Genomic DNA, 24875 nt, shown 5'->3' with positions numbered 1-24875 from the left:
TAACCCATAAACAAATGAACAACATCCAAGCTGCAGGAAAAAAATCAACATACACATGTGTGTGATATCAAATATCAAATGTTTTCATGTCTAAGGGTACCTTAAAGATGGACGATAGGCAATCAATAAACACTTCCTTTAAATAAAAAGTACCTAAATGGTCTCACCTATCAAAAAATGTGTAATTCTGTTGAGGTGTGATGTAATCATTCCAGGAAGCACAGACAGATTTTGCACCTTTTCTATAATTAGGCAGCTCAGCTCACACCTATTGATTTAACAATAAGGAATCACATTGGAAAGTCCTGATTATGTTATCACCTTTAATCAGCTTGCCCCCAGTGTAAAGCTGCATACACACACCCAATTATTGTCCTTGGAAAGGATCTTTCGCGATCCTTTCCAACGACTAAGGACTGCACGATGCATGAACGAGTGCTATACATACAGCACCATTGTGCTCCATGTAGATGGAAGGGGGAGAAAGACGGAGCGGCACCCTGCTGCGCACTCTTCCCCTTCCCTTGCATTAGGAGCGTCCATCGTCTGTGAATCTGCCATGATGGTTGAGCGGATGTTGGACGACGGGTGCTGCATACACGCTAGATTCGCGTCCGATATCCGTCCTGAGCCAATTATCAAACGAGAATCATTGGACGTCTGTACTTAGCATTAGGCTATGTACAGGTCAAGAGGATTTGACATGTGTACAGGATCAGATTGACATGTGTACAGTAATCACCTGATGTCGTTCATGGATCCATCAGGAAGGATCCATGAACAACTGATGAAGAATTACTGTGCATGTCAATAGAGAAGAACACAAAGCGCAGCTGCTCACTTGTTCTCCCCCCTCCCCTCTCCATAGAACAGAACTGGCACTATGTGTATAGCGCTCGTTTGTTCATCTGTCACTCTTTAGGAATGGAAAGAATTGTGAAAGACAACATGTTGTAAAGCAGCAGTCTTATCCTTGGGCTACCTGCTAATATTAAAACAAACTAAGAAAGTGACTGCTGGCAAATTTTAAAACAATAATGTGAAACAAAAGTTCCACTTTTTTCCAAATTTGCAGCCAGGCAGGGCTTTATTGCAGTAAAGGACAGACGATGCTCTGTTTTTACCTGCCTGATCACTCTTTTTAGCTGTCAAACTTTCTGAGCTGAGCAGTGCAGCGCAGAGAAGGGATACCCAGCACATCCCAGCTCCCTCTGAGGCTGCCCGAACTAAATAAACTTCCGCATGCCTGCTGAACTCCCTCCCACCAGCCAATCAAGATAGCTGAAGATCAAAACAAGAGAAAAAGGAAGAATATGGCGGCATCTGCAAAGTAAAGTGGACAGGTGAGTGTAAAATTTCATTAAAAAATTAACTTGAAACTTAAACGTATTGACTACAATACCTTTTCTCGGGACCAATGTGGTCACCCTCCAGCCACCATTTAAGGGACCATTGTTGGTCCTCCTCCAATTTGGATGATGTCCATCTTACTACATGAATTCCCTGTAGTTGTAAGAACCACCTATCATTGATACTGAACAAGAAACAAAAGGACCTATAAATCTATATGACCAGACAGAAGATTATTCTATAATTAATAGATAGTATTTATATAGCACCAACATATTAGGCAGTGCTGCACAAACAATATATAAAAAATTTAAAATAATCTTTGAAAACGTGTGTTTATGTAGGGAAGAGGGGGTGGTGGCTTGCAGAATAAGGGTTTGATAGCAAACCCTATGTTGTACTAACTTTTCATTTAAATTAAAGGAATAAATACATAAAGCAGGGTTTTCTACGTCTGATTGGATTTCTCCACAAGGAAAAAGTATTTTTAATGAAAACAAAGCTATCCCGTTATAGATATAAGGACTGTGCATAATTTGTAAATACAGTTTGAGCAGAACGTATCATTGAGCAATTACTGGTGGAGGATGAATTATTAGTTAATCAGTGGTGACACAGTATCATTAAACTGTCAGCTGCAATGGTTCTTCTTAGATGACGTGCCAGTCAAACTTATATACAATGACAGTGAGGGTGAAGAAGTTTTCTCTTTAAGCTGTTGAAGGTTACAGTAATATGACAGAACAATATTTTGTCTGAGGGAAATCAGTTTGTGCACATTTTGCAGAATGCAAAGAAGCTGTGCACTTGGCTATGCGAGGGAGGCTTGCTATGCAAGCTATTTGGAGACGGTTCTTTGCAGTGTATCATCATGTCAAGCTTCACTTTCTGCATAGTGTATGAAATGGGGGCCCCTATTCCAGCTGCTGATTGCAGGGATGATAATGCAGGTAATCATTTAGGAAATATCATGTTAGAAGGGAAATGTAGAAGGTAAATACATCATTTTGTATGGTATGGGGGTGGCTGGTGCTAACACAAGTTTATCGCTGAGCGATCTCACGTCCCATGAAAACAAGAAGTCAATGTTCTGCCCAGAGAACTGGAAAAGAATTCTGCAAGCAACACTAAAGAAGGACACTGTGAACATTAAATCTAAGATTGGGAGACAACATCTCCCTTTTATATTTACAAGTAACCTGGATGGATTTTGTGTTGCTAAAAAATATCCTTTCTATTGCGTTAACAAATTTCATATAGTTTTGCAAAAAGAGCCATTCGTACCGATGCTTGGCCTAAAGAGCTAATAATCCTACGTTCTTTACAACCCAGTTATAATCAGGTACTAGTAAAACCTAAAGCAGAAGTTGATAAAATGTAAAGTATTTTTTTAGAGCTCCCAATAGAAAATTGAGCCACAGACAAAGATAGAAACTTTATACATTGGCGTTCTAGAAACTGGATTCAAAATACCTTCAGTAAAAGTCCAGGATGATAAATACCTGGCAGCCATATTGTCCTGTGCTTTCATTTCCAAATAACATAAAGTTAACATTTTTGTTCCTGTGTTTGGACTCTTTAGATTGGGGATTACTAATGTACTAATATACTAATTAGTAATGTTATATATAACCAAATCCCCATAACTTCCCCTTACCTGGTACACACAATGGCCCTGATTTATTAAAGCTCTTCAAGGCTGGAGAGGATACACTTTCAGCAATGAAGCTGGGTGATCCAGCAAACCTGGCATTGATCTGGTTCAGGATTGAAAATATTTGCTAACAAATAGTAAATGACATTTAATAAATCCATTACAGGTTTTCTGGATCACCCGGCTTCACTGAAAGTGTATCCTTTCCAGCCTTGGAGTGCTTTAATAAATCAGGCCCAGTGCATACTGCTGAAATGCAATGTCCAAGTCACTGTCCAGTAGTCAGGGCTATTCCTGGGTCACCCGATCATTAGCCCCTTATACTCTGAAAACAGGAGACCACCATACCTTTGTGCTTGTAGTGTGACAGTGCAGTCCAGTTGAGTATCACTCCATCCAGCAAGCCTGTTCTTGCAAAAAGCATGCAGGATGATGGCGCTGGCTTTGTCTTTGATGTGGATAAAACTTTAATAGTCTGGCATTAAACATAAGCCTCCTATTAAACCAATCCCAAATTATTAAATATATACATTTTAACAAAAATATGTATGAAAATACATACTAAGCATCATGTTAAACCTCTAAAACTCTAAAGCTAGCAGAACCATTTCGGACACAACTAAACTTTATGATAAAAACCATTTGGTTTTCATTTACATGATGATGGTATGAGTCGCTATGCATTAAACTGTATATATATCCTATTTTGTTTTTGATAGAATTTTGATCAGGTTACTGTTTGTTGTCTGTATCCTGCTGGGAAGATTTCCGTTCACTTTCTGTGAGGGGAACTTTGGTCACCAGAACACTTGTCCCCATTGGAAAATTTACCCTTATGTCTTGATCCAATAAAATATAAAACTTCCAGTTACTTTCTGCCTTGAAATGAAAATGTTTACCAGGATCAGAGGGGGTCACAGACAGTAATAACACTTGGCAAACTGTATACTTTCCCTACTTCTAATCTAATTGAAAACTAAAAGTTTTTTGATACATTTATTACTTTAAAAAAAGTCTAACATTTAGATGGATTTGTTTTAGTATATACCGTGGTACCTTGGTAAAGGCCTGCTTTGGAATAAGTCCAAATTGGTAGTCCTGTTTGGACAAGAAAAATTTTGCTTGGTATACAACCTTTGCTTGGTATAAAACCTTTGTGCTAGAACTTGTATGGGTCAAAATAAGTCATAACACTGCGTACCACCATTATTTACCTCTCTCAAGACAAAGCCACGACTCTCCACGAGCGTCAGTATGCCAGTTGCTGCCATTCAGTGAACAACCCGCGCTATAACTCTCAGTGAATTACATAACATCTCCTCCTCCTCCCTTCTCAGCACCATCCTAGTAGGCACTCGACTCTTCTCAGCAAGGTAAATTGAGGTAAATTTTCATTTATTTCATCTAATTGCTTTTGTATTTATGTATTTTAATATTAAGCAGTGTTTTCATGCAGCCCCATCAATGTATAATATGCCAATAGGAATAGGATTGTTTTTCATGGGAACAGATTACTCATTTTGCTTTTATTTCTTATGGGAAAAATTTGTTTGGTATATGCCCTGTTTGGTATAAGTCAAAGGATCTGGAATGGATTAGGACTTATACTAAGGTACCACTGTACAACCTTGCATTGCATCACACCCTAATCACTAATGGTAGTAGTATTATCTGACAACCTGTAGGTGTCAGTGTACCAATGACAGATGGAAATGTATTAGTGAGCAGGGCATGATAAGGCTTTTGGTTCCCCATCAAGTCTCAACTTTCTAGCTTAACGCTTCTTATAGACAAAAACACATCTGCCAAAAAAGAAAAATAGCAAACACCCACCCTCCATAAAATAGCAGAAATGAATCCCAATAAAATATCATTTGAAATTTGTGTTTAAGAATTATATTTTTGCAAAAAAAAAATTATATAATTTGCAAAAAAGCAAAAAGTAATGTTTAAAGATCAACTTCATCAGAACACTAAAAACATAAACATAAAAAAACATTTGGTGTCAATAGGACCATAATAAACAAACCATTCCCACATATATGTTTCAATGAAACATATATGTCATGTTAACCAAACATATCACATTATTAAGGGCACTTGATACTATTCTGACAGTTTCATGTCCTTTTACAAAAACCTTTGGAGTCATGTTTAAGCCAGCTCTTCTTATGACTTGTATTATCGCCTGCAGCTACATATCACAATGAATGAATATCCCACACACACCCAACCCAACAAAAGCTAAACCAGTTGAATGAATCTAAACTCCTGTCATACTTAACTAAAGTTATACGGACCTTTAATCTACTGGCTAAAAAAATGTTATATGGTAGACATACCACATTCAATGCAAAAACAGACTCACCATTCAGGAAGCCTTCAGCTGCAGAGAAAATCATAGTGAATGATTGCCTCGACTATCCGTAAACTTCATATAGAAACAGAATGCCAAGTTGTAGGAGATGAAAACTTTGTGTTACGTGATTGTGCTGGCATGCTGCATAATTACAGTCTTCCAACAATGCTGAATGTATTGAGCTGTACACTGCTCCTACTGACCCTCTGCAGTGAGCAAATGACACACTTAGCCAATCCCCATCTTCCTATTTAAATAGTGTAGTTTTTATGTGCTAGTAGAATATTTATGCACCACAAAATCACACAGAATCAGCATTAAAGTTGAACTCTAGAAATGTGTGATACTTCCCCCACTTTCTAGATTGTAAGCTCTTCGGGGCAGAATCCTCTCCTCCTCCTGTATCACTGTCTGTATTTGTCTGTCATTTGCAAGCCCTATTTAATGTACAGTGCTGCGTAATATGTTGGTGCCATATAAATCCTGTTTATTAATAATAAAAATAATAATCATTCTAATAATAGAAGACCTAATTATTGCAGCTTTGTATTCCTTAAAATATTTCTGGGTGTATTTTAAATGCAAACATTATAAGTACGTACCAGAATATGACCTGGTATTTGGCTCTTGCAGTCCCTGTATCGCAGGAGTATGAAAGGAAGTGGAAGCACAATAAGCCAGAGCGACAGACAGATGAGTTAATCACTGTGCTGTTTCTCCTTTTACTGTCCGGTGTCAAAGACAAGGTCTAGGACAACCAGAGTTCAGAAGAAATGGGTTAAACGATGCCAGCCATCCGAGGTCATCTCAATCGTAAGGTAAATTGCAGAAATAAAAGTTGGAAAATCTCCACCTAAAAAGTTTTTTTTTTAAAGTTAGTTTTGGGTAGAGTGGGGAATTTTACTTACCAGTTATCTGCAGATGACATGCTTCAAGAAGTTTTGCATTGCCATAAGCCCATTTGATGTGAGAAAACACCATTCGACACAGGGCCTAAGTCTGGTCAACCGTGTTTGTTTGCGTATATTTGCAGGTGTAATAAAAATGCAATTCTGGCTTTATCCATCTATAAATCATACAGGGTCCACGACTGCATACTATACTATGCAGCCCTTGGAAGTTTCAAAATTTAACTGAAAGAGGATTAACTTTTCTTCAACCAATAAAGCTACAGTTCCCTATGTAATTATGCTGCACAATACTCCAAAATGATTTCTGAATCCTTTCTCTGAGAGAACATGTTGTAATTTTAAATTGTTACTATGATGTTAATTGCCAAAATTGCCAAAAACCTATAATCGTTTTCTGAAATTAAAAAGGTGTGGCTCTTCATATACAATGCAAGCTTCTGGAAGATTTATTCAACTCAGTACAGCCCACTGTTTCATGGTATAACCTGCCTGGTCTAGATAGTCTTCTGTTATCCCTATGTATAGTATAAGTTGGGGAGGAAGTTGAGCTTCTGGTGCATACACATATGCTGATAAGTAACATCTGATAGAGGTTCTCATTAGTCTTCTGTAGCAAATTTAGCAAAGGTAGACTTCCCTTATGCCTAACAAAGTATAAAACAAATACAACTGACACGTCTTTTTTTATTAATTGTACTGTATATACTCAAATATAAACCAGTCTTAATATATAAACCAATGTACTTATTTTCACCTGAGGTTACAGTGGATTACAAGTATAAAACCTAGGGCACAAAATGCATTTGTCACTTGTTCAAAACAGTGATGCCAAAAAATGTAATGTGAATAAATACATCTATGGCATGTTAAATGAGGAATCAGTGTCATCTACTGGTGCAAGCCCAGTATAACCCAGGCTTCTAATGGCATTTTGAGGGCAAAAAAATGTTTTATACTTATATAGTAATTAGAAATAAACTTTCCATTGCCATCTGTAGTTAGCTCTTAGTTTGAAAGATTTTAAAAAATTATCTTGGTATGAAAAAAATTATGTACACTGTGCACAGAGTGTGCAGAAGAGCTGTACACTGTGCAACAGGAATTCCATTTAGGTGGGACATTTATATAGACTTCCGTGAGCAAATAGCAATTGAGACGGTTTATTTTTCTTTTACAACACTGAGGCTGATCAGTTAGTTATTACAAAGGTCATGTCTATCACTTAGCAGTTGGTTGGATAAAAGTGCTAACAAAGTTCCATCTCTAAAGAACAGAGAATGAAAAGACTATGCGATTACGTTTGCTAAAATCCTTGCAATGCATAAACTTTTCTGAAAAAGGCTTTCCCAAAAAGATTTCAAGTTTAATTATTTGTCTCTAAAAATCTATACCCATTATTATTATTATTATTATTATTATTAATAATAATAAACAATATTTATATTGCACCAACATGTTATGCAGTGTTCTACATTCAATAGGGGTTGCAAATTAACAGATAGATACAAACAATGAAACAAGAGGAGAGGACCCTGCTCAGAACAGTTTACAATCTATGAGACATTACATCATGCACAGGGTATACTATAATGTAGAAACATTGCAGAGGATATCATATTTGTAGGGGTCAACCACTGTTGGACTTTCAGCTCTCTAAATACTAAATAAAATATGCATTATAGGCAAGTTAGTATTTCCTCTTATTTTCCACTAAAGCATGTGCTCCCTCCCTCCTTTCATTCTTTCCATTGTGCAAAGGCTGTATCCTAACTCTGAAAGTGTGTACTGTATATGACTGGAATAATGTAAAAATGTCATAATGACATCGTAGGTCATGGAAGAGCTCCAAGTCTAAGGTTGCTTTTGTTGATGGCAATGTTAGTAGAAAGTAGAGTTGGTAACGCAACATATACATAATGTTCATGACAAGACACAGCATGGGTTTTTAGTTTGTAAAAAACATAGCATTGTTTGTGTATTACAAAAACTATAACATAATTGACAAGTCTTCTGCTACACTGTGTTTTAGGTTTAAAAGACACAAAAAATAACTTAAAAACAAAATTTGTTCATGCACATTGAAACTGCTGGAGTCCCTTACAAGCCTCATTCAATCAGGAGCATTTATCATTATAGTACGCCACACACTATCTCTTGCTATCCCACCTGACAGTACACGTGCATGAAGTTTGTGGGGTCTTTATTATCCCCCCCCCCCCCCATGTCATAGCTGTCTAGCAATAACCAGAAAGCAGCTGTGAAACTCTGTAAAAATGGCTCTACCTTTCTAGGTCTGATATGTATTCTCTGTGCAGGCTCTCATTCAGCAATCTTCCATTCCTTTCTCAAAATTCTTTATTGTTTAACTATTGGCTCAGGCAGGCCATATGATAAATATGAATAATTCCAGCCAATAGGGAAACAAGGTATGAGAGAAGGTGAAAAAGGAGATAAAAGAGAAGGTTAAAAATTAAATAAAATGAGTTTTCACAGCTGCTTGCTTGGGATTTGTAAAAAGCTGTGACATGAGAGAGAGAGAGATATGAAGACATTATAATGTCTCTATGCATAACAGCATGAGGAGTGTCAAAAAACAATTTAAATTCTAATAATTCTTCTCACACAGTTTTTATATAGTGCTAAGATATTACACATCACTGTACAAAGTCTATAGTCATATCACTAGCTGTTCCTCAAAGGGGGCTCACAATCTAATCTTTAAGTGAAAAAACACATAGCAGCCAGTCAGAGTCCAGGTACTGATCTAAGACACTGTTTGGCTATTTTAGGTTACTTTATAAGTATTAAAGAATATACACTTTTTAATGAACAGAGCGTGAATGCCATGTATTATAAAGGAAAATGAGACAGTTGTCCACTAGGAATTGAAGAATTAAAACTGATATTGTTGATTCTGGGTTAAAACGTATTATCCCATTCATCCACTCAAATTTGACAAATATGACCGACAAAGAAAGCTGATGTTTAACAGGCAGATCCGAAACTCCAGTTTTGCATACTTGTCCATATCAGTGACTCAGACAATACTAAAGCCAATGGGTAAAAATTAAGCCAGTTGAACAAACCACCTTTGTCTGTTCCAGCTCCTCCTGTTGCAATATTAATACCATGAAAGTATCAAGCAGGCAAAGTGGAACAACTTATATAAACTGTGCACGCAATTCATATTCAGATATCCTACCAATAAATTTTCTGGATAATTTGATACAATATTGGGTGGTTTACCTTTCCAGCATCTATTAAAACTTAAAGATCATCAGTTATGGGTGGGCTGACTGTTTAAAACATTTGATTAATTTACATGGTTGAATAAAATTGGTAGATTATATTATTACTGTGTTAAAATTTTGCAATATCTACTTGACATATATGAATATGTAAACTTATGGCTAAATAAAAAAAATACATTTCAGGAATACAAAGGAACTTAAAAGAGGCATTAATAGAAAACTGGATATATTGACCCATTACCTCTAACTCCCTGGTCACCTGTATACACTTTGCCAACTGAATATGGACTTGCATCAGGATTACAATTTTTCCTAAATTAAAGAGTAAAACAGGCAACTTTCCACAAAAATCGGGTACACAGGGACACAAAGACATGACCTCATAGCTCCCTTGACTTAAATTTACATTTCGGTCAGTTTCAGAACAACTTCTTTTTACGAGCAAACTTTATAAATTCCAGCTGAATATCAAGAAAGTGGTAATGGAGAACCAAATCACAGACTACAACATAAACAGAAACAGGCTCTTACAGATGTAAACATACAAAAGTACAGAAACAGCGTAATCAGTATACATTCCAGGAACACATCTAATAAAACACAGACTATAAATACAGAAATGATTACATTGATAGATACTGGAGTGCAGTTCACAGTAAGTTTAGCAAGGAGGATGCAAGTCAGATTATCTTTCCAGTAACTGGGTGAACAGATGGTTACATCTGATGTTTATGTACCACAATGGCTATTACCCGTTCACCAGCCAGTGATTTGTTTTTTTTAGGTATTTTATAATATATATATATAACTTATATTTAGAAACCTGAATCTCATGATTTAAAGTTTGTCACAACATATAAAAATATAATAGGAATCACATCTTTGGTGTATAAAATCATTAAAGTGGAAAAAAAAGATATAAATAATAAAAATGAATAACCCATTAGAAATCAAACGTGAAGGCAGCTTTTTAGCAATATTTGCCTTGCATTAAATTATTATTTTTAGTATTTGCCAGAAGCTTATCTTTAAAGCAGAAATAAAGTTCCACTTTTAAAACAGTTTGATTGAGCAGGGGATTGTTGAAGAAAAGAACAGGCGATGTCCCTCCTGTAATAATCATTCTTACCTGCCTGACTGCTCTGGAGAACTAAAAAATGATGAGCTGCGCATACGCAAATCAACGTCGGTTGACGGGATAGCTATCAATTGCAGCTTCCTGCATTAGAGTAACCTCACTTCGGCCCAGCCAATCAACATGGCTAAAGATTGCAAAAAGAAAGAGAGGAAGGAAGAAGATGGTGGCACCCTGGGACGAAATGGGGACAGGTGAATATAGAAAGGTTTGATTCCGCTTTAAGATTAATACAGTGTACTTGTTATTCCAGCTGTGAGCATATTACTTTCATCACATATCTGGTGAGTTTTACTCACTGTTTACCTGCACATGGTGTGATTAATTATTAACCAACGATCAGCAGAATAAGTTACATGGCTCTGCTTCAAATATTGAACAAACACAACCCCACCTACTCCATGGAGACATAGGTATGAGTGATCTGACAAATAATACCTTCACACACTGAACATCACTGACAGATGGACGTGTTTTGTTACCCTGGTTATATTAATAGTTTTGATTAGGAAAGAAGCACATAAACAAGGAAAAATAAATTAACTAATAACTAGCACAATACAATGCCAATACAAAATGCATACAAAACACAAGCTAATACACTGATGAAATTAAGCTGGAAACTTACACCAAGATCCATATCATCATATCATTAGGAGAAACAAGGAACACAATGATTTTACTGGATTTAATTAAATAGATTATTTAAAGCCTGATTTAAGCTCCTACCCCCCCCCCCCTTTCACCAGAGTAATGATGAATTTCCTATACTGTCCAAATACATTAACTAGAAATAGGGAGTGCTTGCTTTAAAACTGTTCATCAAAACTTATTAATATTATTATTAGCCAGTATTTTTATAGTTCTGACATTATATGCAGTGCTTTACAAAGTCTATAGTCATGTCACTAGCTGTTCCTCAAAGGGGCTCAGAGTCTAATGTCATATTTCATTACCACTGTCTAAGGTCAATTTTGGGGGGGAAGCCAACCTAACTGCATGTTTTTGTAATGTTGGAGGAAACCCATGCAAACACAGGGAACACCTGCAAACTGCATGGGAGCCTGGGACATAGAGCTGCAAAAGCTTAAGAGAACATTACTGGCAGACCTCATACTTTGACAGAGTGATTTGAAGATTTTCCTAACTTTTACCCATGAGCTAATGTAGTGCCACTGATATTGCCAATGTCATGTTTGGGTAGTGTAGATGGTACAGATTTATGTCGCGTGTTGCAATCTTTCCTTTGCCTACATTACAGTGTTAAATATTATACAACTATGAAATGGTAAGTATCAGCTTGTAAGATTACCCCAGAAACATTTTACAAGTCTGGTGATAACCATTTAACAACATTAAGAAGACCTGTAAAATTACACAATCCACTTTTAGTATTAAAACACACCTTTTCTGTTTATAGTATGACATTACATTTTAAGATTTCTGTACAACTAAACCTTTGTAGAAAACTTTGCATTATTATATGTACAGAAACACAACAGCATGCAGGCCAGCCCCAATCAGAATAGAAAAAAAATGAAATATAAGCTTATAATGATCAGTTGACATAGGGGTGCTTTGGTCACTGGCCTTTGCCACTTGTGAGCAATATATCAACATATTAGAAAAAAAATATTTATATACTCTTAAGAAAAGAGATTGTGTAAAATGTAAAAATTAGGTGATGTTTTACAAAGATGGTAATGGCCAATTGGATGCTCTATGTCCTACATACTTTTAAACCCTATTATCTCCCACAGAGCAATGCATTAAGCTATACAGTTGGTTGGATATCGGGTGTTATTTTTATCAGCAAAAGATGAATAGACAACTCCTCCTAAGACAGAACTGTGATCCGCAAGACGGGTTGGTTGTTGACGGTCAGAGATTGTGGGCCCTAGAATAAGATCCCAAGGACTCCCAAGATATAAAGTTTGAACATGTTCCAATGTGTTCAGAGGTGATCAAAGATCCTATTCTGTACATAACTAAGATGAAGATGCCCTTGATGCACATAATTATTGATTTGGGAAGTGCTTGCATTATACTGCAACACTTTGGGTTGTTTTCACTGCTGTATTAGAACACATTAACTTTGATTTTAAATAAAAACTAAAGCTCCTAAAAATTAGAAAATTTACAAGCAGGCAGATTATTATTGAAGCAAGGGACAAAGAATTTTCTTGCAATTAAACATACTTTTCTTCCTTTTTCGACCTTTTTTTAAATTATTATTATTGATGGCATGATATGCAGGTATCCCAGTATCCCCCAGGGCTGTAAGGAGACTGAATGAGCATGCATGTGGGAGTTACATTGTCTCCGCCAGGCCAATCGAGGTGGCAGCAGAGTAGAAACTCGGAAGAGAAGAGGAAGAAGATGGCAGCACACGTAATGAAATGGGAACGGGGAAGCAAATTTAAAAAATTGTGATCAGCCAGGTATGTTTATTATTTGCAGAAGGGACATCGTCTGTCCCTTACGCAATAAAGGACCCGCTTGATTGCAATGTTTTTTATTTTTAATTCAAGTTTTACGTTCAACATATAGTAAGGGGGTTATAAGGTAGTGCATGCCGAAACTTTATCACTTTTTTTGGGTTTCTATTAAACAATGTACTACAATCTTTTCTGTTGACATTTTAGTATATTCAGTATTATTAGATCTAACACTGTTATTATTAATTTGCTGCCTTGGCAAATTTGTACACAAGGCATTGTAATTACTTAATATCCTTCCTTCATACACAGCTGGCATCCTTCATACATCACCGGTTCCTGAACCTCCTTAGCAAACTTATCTCAAAGATTTCCCTGGAGACAGCCATGTATAACAAACACAGTCCCCTTCATGGCTCAGATATGCTTCCTTTATACCTGCATTTATATAAAAGGATCAAAACACAACAAGTTACTGTGGTATCTCTGGATTAAACACTTGTAGACCATGGGCTTACTAAGTAAGCCAGGCAGGAACTGATTTACCACCCGCTGATCATGCTTCAATGAGTGCAGCTGCTGGGAGATGGTGGCAGTGCCTGCAGATACAATGTTCAGGGGTACGGAGACCATGGATAGATACAATGTAACAACTGTTACACTTTAACTAGCTGCTTCCAGCCAATTATAAAGTAACCATTTTGCTAGATAAGAGATATCTGCAACAAACTGTTTTAGGTTGTTTGGTTTGATGGTTAGCTAACCTGAAACAGCCATATTAAACCATTACAATATTGCTTTCAATGTCTCTCTATTTGTTTTAAACATCTTAAAATGGATGAAACCACACAGGCTTAGTCTAAACGGACAATTTCCCCAGCGTTTAACCTGAGGCTTTAAAAGCCAATGTTTGAAACTCCCATGCATTCCAATGAGCTAATCTACACCAGGACGTTTCCTTGAGGCACGTTTATGAGCACTATCTATAGCGTTGTGAGCGCTATCTATAAATCAAAGTGAATAATGGGGAAGAGAGTTTTCTATATGGACCATTTATATATCTATACAGGGTGATCATATCCCCCCTCAAACGTCTCTTTTCAAGAGAGAATAGATTCAGTTCAGCTAATCTCTCCTCATAGCTGAGCTCCTCCATTCATTTTTGTAATTTAGTTGTCTTTCTCTGCACTCTCTCCAATTCAACAATGTCCTTTTTGTGAACTGGTGCACAAAACTGGACTGCATATTCCAGATGTGGTCTGACCAATGCTTTGTAACAGGGGCAGGATTATGTCCCCATCTCTGCAGTCTATTCCTCTTTTAATACAAGAAAGTACTTTGCTAGCTTTAGATATTGCAGCTTGGCATTGCATGTTGTTATTAAGTCTATGATCTACCAGAACCCCCCTTTTCCTTTTCTGATTCCCCAAATGTATTCCCCCTAGACAGTATGAAGCATGCATGTTGTTAGCGCCCAAGTTCATAACTTTACATTTATCTATATTAAATGTCATCTGCCACTTGGCTGCCCAGTCAAACAGTACATCCAGGTCTGCTTGTAGATTATAGACATCCTGTATGGACTTAATTCCATTACATAGTTTGGTGTCATCTGCAAACACAGAAATGGTACTTTTAAATCATTGATTACAACTCTCTGGATGCGATCTTTAAGCCAGTTCTCTATCCATTTACAGATTGACTTTTCTAAACCTATTGACCCTAACTTGCATATAACCGTCTGTGGGGTACGATGTCAAATGTCATCAAATTTAGCAAAGTCCAAGTACACTATATCAACTGCTACTCCACTGTCTACCTGTTTACTTACTTCCTCATAAAAAGAGAGTAAATCTGTTTGACAATTTCTGTCTTTCTTGAAGCCATGCTGACTATCACTTATAATATTATTTTCTAGCAGAAACTCCTCTATGTGGATCTTTATCAAACTCTCTAGGACCTTTCCAACAATGGATGTTAAACTAATGGGCCTGTAGTTACCAGGTAATGACTCCCTTTTTGAAGATAGGAATCACATTGGCCTTACGCCAATCCATCGGTACCTTGCCAGTGACTAAAGAGTCTCTAAAAATTAGAAATAACGTCTTTGGAATAACCAAGCTTTATAACCTAAATAACAAAGCATGGTAATGTGTGACATAACAAGCATGCATGGCTGCAACTCCCCAGGTCGGAAAGTGGTCAATGGGAACTTTTTTCCTTCCCTCCAAATATATTGGCCATGGTTTGTTAACAGCTATTTTATTTCCAGTAATCAAGCTAACATTGTGAAATTCAGCAGATAAATTACCAAAGCAGAGGAATAGGGTGATGACAGGTTTTCCGTTTAAAACTGAATTTTAGATAAAACTTGCTTTGTCAAAACATTACAGAAGGTCAAAGCAGTCACATGCACAGAAATTCTTTTATAGAGTGATGAGATACAAAAACACTGGGAGTTTGCAGCTGAATCATAATGCTAGGTATTACATTATAGTAAATCAAATCAAAGGATACCTGTCAACCATAAATGAAGAACAAACTAACACTGCCCCCCTCCCCTTTCCCTTCTCTTCATCCCTCATCAACCTCTCGTGTTCTAGCTTAGTGCCTCCATCTCTGCTGCAGCCCATAGATCTTACAAAAAAATTGCATGCTAGCAGACATGACCCCACAGGTGATAGCTTGTGAATCCCATTGTAGGAGACAAAAGGAGCATATATGTGGGACTCGTACTCATAAGTACTAGAATTTGTAAGGAGCCTGCAGGATGTTTCATGGATCAAGGGCAGCCACACTAAATATTATTAATAATATATAGTATTTATATATTGCCAACATATTACAAAGCACAGTCATGTCACTAGCTTTCCCTCAAAGGGGCTCACAATCTAATGTCCCTACCATAGTCATATGTCATTACCACAGTCTAGGGAAAGCCAGTTACCTAACTGCATGTTTTTGGAATGTGAGAGGAAACCCGGAAACACGGGGGGGGGGGGGGGGGGGGGGGGGGGGGGGACCTGCAAACTCCATGCAGATGGCGCCCTTGCCAAGATTCAAACCTGGGACCTAGTGCTGCAAAGGCCAGAGTGCGAATCACTGAGCTACCATACTGCCCCCAAGAAGTACATTGGTTGCTACTTGATGTACATTGGTATATGTCGTACTAAGCATAATGGACATTGGAATACACCTTTATTTACAGCAGTGATTTCTATAGACCAAGCAATAGCGGCATACATTCTTGCTTTTGTCTAGTGCTGGGTAACAAGCAGTAATCACTATATACCACAGTTACTGTATATACAGTTTAGACATCCTCCTTGTGCTACTAGCACACCTACCCCATTTACACTAATCAGAGCTATAATTACACTGGCTTCTTTGGACTCTGCATGTCCAGCACCACCCTGCCTGACAGATAATCTTTTATTAACTGCTACTAACTGCTACCTGCTTTAAGGTCAGTCATAGCTGAGCTGATATCTCTCTGGAAACAAAGAGCATGAGAATATCCACCTGACTTTGAGTCATCAGGTCACCAGTAACAGGTGTGATCCTCACCCAACACTGCGAGCAGCACATAAGGGGATAGGTGATCCTTTCAGTTGCCTTGTGCAATTGTCCTAGACTGTTGGAGGTACATATTATTGCCACCTGGTGATTAAAAGCTACCTGCTGACTCCAAGCTTTGTTTGAAAATAGTAGCTTATTTATTGCAACACAAATTTAAGGGAGAGATATTTAAAGTGGGGATTTATAGTTCTCTGCTATCTTCTACACTACTGGGGTTTGATTTACCCACATTTGTCCTTTGCTAACCATAAACCTAGACTCCTTTTTCCAGCAATCTCATTGGGTTTCTGCAGGCTGGAGGGGGTCAGTTATATTGCACATTCTTACACAGTAATACCGGTATTTGACCACGAGTGACCATCCCCTGAGGAAAGAAGAGCTTCACATTCCATGAGTGCTTCATGTATTCCCATTCCTGCTTTTAGAGACACAGTTTGTGTTGCAGTAAAAAAGCCACTTGGCCAGAACACAGGTCACTGATCACTAAATCAATTAAATAAAAAACTGAACCTATACACAAACTCCTACAACATGAAATAGAAGCTTGTGGAGAAAGACAGCACAGCGATGGGAAAATCATTGATGATTTAGTCTTACATCCTCCTCATCACAACCTCATTAAAGTGGAAAGACTTTGTTTTAAGGGGACAGTCAGTACCAGCTTTAAATCCATTATCAGTAAATCCCTCATCCTCAGAGAAAAGAATTTCTGTAATTAAAAAAATAAATAAATAACACTGTGTCCAGTGTTGAAATAAACAGCAAACAGATTTGCATTTATTTTAATCAGATTATGTAGGAGTTGATTTCTGATTGGTTGCCATTTTAAGTGGATGTTTCTGTATCTAGTAGCAGAATAAGCAGAATAGGCTAACAAGAGCTACATTGGAGGTATTATATCTCCCTACCTGAAGGACAAGATGACTTATTTGAAAAATGTTTCATTTACATGTCCGGTCTGCAACCAAATGCCTAACCATAACTTTGTAGTATTAGAAAACAATTCTGCGCCCACTCTGCCAGCTACAAGTCACAGTTTTATTTTAAACTATATATCTTTTAAATACTGAAATACATTTGTGTATATCAGCTTAAGGGTCTGTTGTGGATAACATCAGAAGAAACTGATACCACAAGCCATAGTTTGGAAACCATCAATTTAAAGCATTGACACTGGTAGGTTCATTACTCATGACTTTGGACATTTAATAAAAATGCCTATATAAACACTGGTCCATGGCTCAACACACTCAAAGAATCTTCATAAGTGAACTAGTTCTGTGATTCAAAACTTTGGCAGGTCCCTGCAAAAATAAGTTTTGGTGAGCCGGCCAAATTGATGTCCACTGTGCCACCAACGGCCAAACAAAGCGGAATACCTAGACACTCTCCTTTAATACTTATAGGTACTTTAATATTAGGGTTGTGATGTCACGTAGATGACATATAATGCATATTAAGTTAATGAATACTCAATTGGGTAGAAAATAATTTGCTTGTTGCCTGGTGGGATCTGAAGACCTGTTAGTTTGTCACTGTTTGCTCATTTCATAGTCAGCTAATTATAACTCTTTACACATTTCTATTTCCAGCTGGGTATAATGGAATTTTTTATGGTGACATGATGTAACAGGACATGGAACCCATTATAAGCTGATGTCTGGCATGAACAATGAAGTTACATTACAACTATACTTTACTATATAATTCTGTTATTACAAAATATATTTTTGAGTTCTCAGGAATCTAATTATAAACATCACCAAATACATATCCCCAAATGCACAAAACTGTACAATGTTTTATGAGTTATACACAGTGGTATGCGTGCAGCAATCTGTATTTGGTAACTCTAGCCTCTATTTAAAGCACAGTGTAATGTAATATGTTGGCACTATATAAGTACTGTTTACTATTAACAATAATAATAATATTATTAATATATTTCGATATCAATAAATCAGCAGCTGGAACCTTTTACCATGCACTACAGCACAAACACTGTATTGTTGACAAATGAAGACATAAGGTCCAAATGAAGACATAAGAATTCCATACCATAAGCAATGATGTATGTGAAAGCTGACTTGACTTGCTCACTGAAGTTCAGTTGAAACGTGCCTTGACAATTTATCCACGTCATTTTAGACACTGCTGAGCACACACTGTACTCAATCAGGAAGATGCAGCAGTTTCTATACCAAGTCTGTCATATGCTTTTTTTTATCTTGTACTCTACTGACCAAAACACACATCTGGTTTTCTATACACAAAATATGTATACATTAGCAAGCTATTGTAACCTATAGCCACCATTTAAATATAGAAGAGTTAAAAAGCCATTGTAAGTTCAGGCTCAACCATTATCAAACTGCTTCTGATAGTTTTCTGAGCTTGTATATAATACAGAGAAGAAAAACAAGGTAACTCAGTCTTCTAAAAATAAATAAAAAAATTTAAAGAGATCTATAGATACCTGTTCAAAACTGCAGAAGGCTTCAAATCCCCATCACTACCACGAATACCAGGGTGCTCTGACAGGCAAAGATCTGACACTTGGCATTTAGCTCCCTCACTCTATACATTTCTATTGTCCATACGGTAGCCAAGATGGGCTGCAATATATTTATTTATGCTTCCACTTTGATGACTTTTTTAACACACAATAGAGGTAAAATTTACAAGTTTCAGGAAAAGGAGGATGCAACGCAAGGTACTTTTTAGTTACTTTTTACATTATCACAAATATTTTGTTGATCACCTTTCTGATATAGAAAAAAATTCAAATAATGAAGTATGATTTCAACATATTTAGTATATTTCTATAATACACATACATTTGTCCATGGTATATCTCTATAAACATCATGCAAATATATATAAATATAAGTTTTGATTTGCCAGAAAAGCACTGAGCTCTAAAGTGTCTTTTTGCATTTATCACACAGATGTAAAAACAAATGTATTAAAATGTAACAAATGTATTAAAAACAAATCAAAAAGGAGCAATTAAGAGAAGTTCATTGTTGGATTTTACATACACTTTAATACCCTAGAGATCTTACCATATGAAAGATCATATTAAATACTTTTTCATAAACATTTACATTTGACAAATATTGATTAATTCTTTATCCAAGAAAGGTTTACTAGTTTGGCAATGTCAAGGAATGTTTATATAGTTCATCATACTGACACCTTAGCAGAGGAACTCCAGTGCATGTATTCATCATGGGTATAAAGTTACATGGAGTTCATAAGTTGCTACACCACAGACAATAACAGATATAAGAAAGAACCTAAATCCAATGCCAGCTCTTAGGGCAAAAATATACCTACTTTTTAAAAAAATGTGAGCAGGCAAGTTCTGTTTTTTCTGCAATACAACTAACTTACTTGCAACCTACTTTGTAATAATTGTACACTGTGCTGAACTCCAACTGTGCACATCTGCAGTCACATGTCACATTGGCCTGGCCAATAGAGAAATGCAAAGGTTCCGGACCCAGAAGAGGACCGGGTTAGGATAACACAGAGAGGAGTGGTGAGTTTACTTAGAACAAAAAAGTGGTTTTGTCCTCAAAATGCTAATCATTTAAAACAAAAATAAAGCCATAATTGCAAATATGATCATACATGCAATTATTCTGATCAATTCAAAATTTTCTTCCAATCAATTAATCATTTTGCATAGTGTATAGGTAATTTCAGGTAAGTCTGCATATCATGGTCCTCACTCTCAGCATCCTTTATGCCCACAGTAAGTCAAAATCGTTTGGGAGAATAAAGTCACATATGTGACTAATGCCTTTGAATGTTGCAAAGAAGTAAATATTTCTAATGGATGCACATACTGCCAGTCCCATAAATATTCAAGTACAAAACAAAGAATGGGAGTACACACACTCCCAATTATTAAGTGGGAATCCTTTAATATGGCATAAATATTTGTCTATTGACAATAGACACTTATGTGAGAGTATGTATACTCTTATTCTTGGTTTTTGTAATGCCTTTGAATGTTTTTACTCCTCAGAGGCGGTGATGTTGTGGGACCACCCACTGACTAGTTGTTAACCAATAAGCACATCAGCAAAACTTAGATACTTAAATAGTCTTGTTCTTCCCAGGTTGGCTTATAGGATAAAAAGTAGTGTCTAGTAGTCTAACACCAATTAAAAATAGTACAATTTCCCTGTAATAATTTACCTTCCTACCCTCTTTTGGGTCTTCAAGCTTTTCTTGCTGATTTTACGAATACATAGAATAATTGTAAAAATCCACCAGGGTGAGGGAAGGGGACCCCTTCAGAATGGCCACAACAGGTATCTAAACCCATGAATTTCAAATCAGATATCTTGAGAACAATTTTTAAGGTTTTTATAGGTATAATAGATTATTGTTCCTCCCTTCTAGGACAGAGTGACCTCAAATAAACAGTCCTGTGTATTTTCATTCAGACAGATCTTATTACATGCTTGGAGCACATGTCTTACCTATTATTATCTGCATAATACACACACTTCCTTTAGGCATGTTGTTTAATAGGGTTCAACCCGCTTAACTAGATTTGGCAACAATAGGAGGAACATTGTAACAGAGATGGAAAAGAACATGAAAAGTTTAATGACACTATCCAACATCAACTAATGGCAATGTGGCAATGAGTTAAAGGAAAAATCCACCCAAAATTAACACTTTAGACAACTGCTGTTAAGCTAATCCATGTAAAAACAGATTTCTCAAGTGTGAATCTTTAATGTGTACTCCTCCCGTCACTATTTGTCACTGGTTGTAACTGTCTGTCACTTCCTACCCCTATTTAATGTACAGCGCTGTGTAATATGTTGGTGCTATATAAATCCTGCTTAATATTAATAACCTAATACTTTTTGTTGATAAACTTATATAGCACCAACATACCACACAGTACTTTACAATAAATAGGGGTTGAAAATTACAAACCTATATATTAGTCAAGTATAGGCAATGACCCAGGAGGTGTAGAGGACCCTGTTCAAGAGAGCTTGCAATCTAGTATGGTAGTTGTAGCCAATTTATTATGCACCAAGCACAGAACTATAATGGCTATCAGTTCAATGGAAAATCATTCTGGATCGGAAAAATTTAGCAGATTGACTAATGTTTGCTGTAAGCATAGCAGAGATATTTTAGCAATGTGCATCACACTACAGATGGAGCATTAGGAATGTACTTACCAAAGATGTAAACGTGTTTAGAAAAATCAAATGGGTCTGATCACTTCTGCCAGAACACCTGTTTAATTTAAGTCACTTAATATTTCTCTTTATGTAAAAATTTGTTACCTGATACAGACAAACCTGATCATATGCACATTGTATATTCTGTGTGCCATTACATGCCAATTTACTACAACTAGAGTAAAGAAACTAAGAAAACAACCTGTTGCTTACAACCAGTTTGTACTTTTACATCAAAGGAAAACATTTGCTGCCTCTATTATCTAAAAAAAAAATCAGACTGGAAATCTTTATCATCAACATATTTAGAAAAGTTGGTTTACTAAAGGAGTAAAGGGTGTTCACTTTTCAAAGTCAACTATCACGACTTAATGAAGAATTTCGGCCATTAGAAATTTATCAGCCTGGGCAAGTATTTCCTCATCTTTATTTTCTAATAATGTACAAGGCAGGATAAAAATGAAAATGATTACTGATCATACAAGGGAAACAAATATTTCATTAATTAGAAAGGAAACCTGCAGAAATAGTTGAACTGATACAACGTCAGGTATTATCAAGAAATAAAAAAGCTCCGATAGTTATGGAACATAAAATAAATTCTTGGACACCATGTCAAAGCTGGGAAGTGCTGAAAGGCTTATCAGTAAATATTTGTTAACGAAGGATAAAGGAAAGCCCCTTGAAATAACTCACCTCTTTGAATCTTAGCCAACAGTTGTTGCCTGGCTAGGATCCTGCTCATCCTATAGGGAGATCTCCTCTTCTTGTCAAAGCACGCATAGTACTCCTGGCTTTCAGGTGACACACCATTTATTCTCTTACAGCCTGGCGCTGGGCTGAGGGGCTCCTGGACCCACATTATGGTTCTGTAATAAAATGCTTTATCCTTTTCTTTTTTATTTTTTTTCCTCTTTTCAGCTGTACTCTTCCTCCCAGATTCCAGTTGTTATAATGAAAGGGAGTTAATAATACTAAGGAGCTGGAAAGGGAAAGTCGTCAAAGTACAAGAGGAGTGCCAGTGGATACAATTCAGGATTCCAAGAGGGTCACATGACTCCCGGGGCCAATTGCAAGCAGCCAGTGATGTAAAAAGTACACAGTGCTGAAGCAAAGTCCTGTCAGGCATGTTTAATCTTCACAAATGCACATATTCTAATGACATACCTCAGGGCTGACTAAGCAGCCAGCGTTTTAAAGACAAGTTTAAAGAGAATATTCACAGCCACCCAGGAATTCTCTGTGATTAGCAACCCCCTCCTCCCAGGCAGGTGGCTGTGACAACTTGGTGTCTCTTCCTTTACTGATCTGTAAACATTGTCCCTAACAGTTACACGCAGACCGGTAAAACGTCACTTTTGGATCAACTGTCCTAAATATTTTGGACTGCAATATAAACATATGACCTTCAATTCTCTTGGATGTTGTATATACAGGAAATGTATCATGGGACTTTGTTTTATTACAGGGTCTCCTAATGTGACGTACAAGACAGAAGGATATATAGTGGCAACTAAGAAAAAGGGACAATAAATTTGAGCACCATGTACAGCCAATACACAGTGCAGGGTAAAGATGAACAATGACTTTGAAATGACTTTTCTAGTCCTGGATGTGTGATAATGATCACCTTGTCCCACCTGCTTATCCTTAAATGAATTTCCATTTTTATGTTTCCATCCCACATCATAAAGGTCATACTGAGTTTATACAGAAACATATGCATAGAATTCTGACCTATTTTTTCTTTTAATTTTAGCTCTAAATAAGTGACTGGAACTTTGTGCCTTGTGTGTTATTGATGACAAATTGGCTATATGGAAATATTGAAAATTAGACATTCATTGCAAGGAACATGTACCTAGGTATAAGTCCACTTTGGAATAAGTCCAACTAGGTATTAGTCCTGTTTGGACATGAAAAATGTTGCTTGGTATAGAACCTTTGTGATAGAAGTTGTATGGGTCAAAATTAGCCATAACACCGCACGCTACCCTTATTTACCGCTCTCCAGTCAAAGCCACGTCTGCCCACGAGCATCAGTACGCCACTTGCTACCATTCAGTGAACAACTCTATAACCTAGTAGGCACTCGACTCTTCTCAGGTAAAGTGAGGTTAAATTTTAATTTATTTTATCTTATTGCTTTTGTATTTATGTATTTTAGTATTAAGCAGTGTTTAAAATATTTCATAAAGCCCCATCAAAGTCTAATATGCCAGTATCATATTTTTTTTTTTTTTCATGGGAACGGATTATTCATTTTTCTTTTATTTCTTATGGGAAAAATTTGTTTGGTATAAGCCCTGTTTGGTATAAGTCCAATGATCTGGAACAGATTAAGGACTTATACCAAGGTACCATTGTATATATATTTAAAACAGCAACATGTGTGGCACATGCACACAATAATAACAGCATTGAGGCTGATTCACTAAAGCAAGGGACACGTTACTTGGCTTAGTAAATGAAATGAAGTTCTTCCAATCAAGTGCAAGGAAAAATTCTGTATTTTATTATCACATTCACTAAGCTAAATGAGTTATCCCTTGCAAAGGTAAATGTTCACCTTGAAGTGAACAGTCAATATTCATTTAGTAAATCAACCCTATTGTGTTTTGCAGGAGAGGATCTTCAAAAATCTTGAAAACAGTGAATAAAGGAGACCAATAGAACTACAGAACTTTATCTGTACAAGCAATGTTTCAGCCCTCTCTACAACCGTGTTCTCTGATACTCACACGTGGCTGCAAAGTAAAGGTCACAAGGTAACATTTAAATGATAACAGTGTGAAATGACCTTTATTTTATGATATGAATAAATATATTTTGGAAGCTATGAATGTGGTGTTAAGAGAAGTGATAAGACCTTGAATCATTGATATCATTAAAAAAGTTAGGAGTTATATTGAGGTATAATACCTCAACATTTTTAAGATCAGGTTTTATAAAGTTTTTACACGTAAGCTGTACTTA

General features: G+C 36.6%; 1 protein-coding gene across 2 annotated transcripts in view; it reads right to left on the bottom strand.

The window, feature by feature from the left end:
* STARD13 (StAR related lipid transfer domain containing 13) overlaps positions 1-24875 on the bottom strand; it is a 117567-nt gene that overhangs the window by 64898 nt on the left and 27794 nt on the right. The window contains exon 1 of one of the 2 annotated variants that reach the window (XM_072404240.1): positions 22596-22888. The exons of the other annotated variant lie outside the window; for it this stretch is intronic. Within the exon in view, the coding sequence (XP_072260341.1) occupies positions 22596-22761 (166 nt within the window). The 5' untranslated portion in view covers positions 22762-22888. Of the gene's footprint in view, positions 1-22595; positions 22889-24875 lie in introns of those variants that run through there. 2 annotated transcript variants of the gene reach the window in all.

This window comes from Pyxicephalus adspersus, chromosome 1, assembly GCF_032062135.1.
Source record: "Pyxicephalus adspersus chromosome 1, UCB_Pads_2.0, whole genome shotgun sequence".
NCBI lineage: Eukaryota > Metazoa > Chordata > Amphibia > Anura > Pyxicephalidae > Pyxicephalus > Pyxicephalus adspersus.
This window is presented reverse-complemented; position numbering and strand designations above follow the sequence as displayed.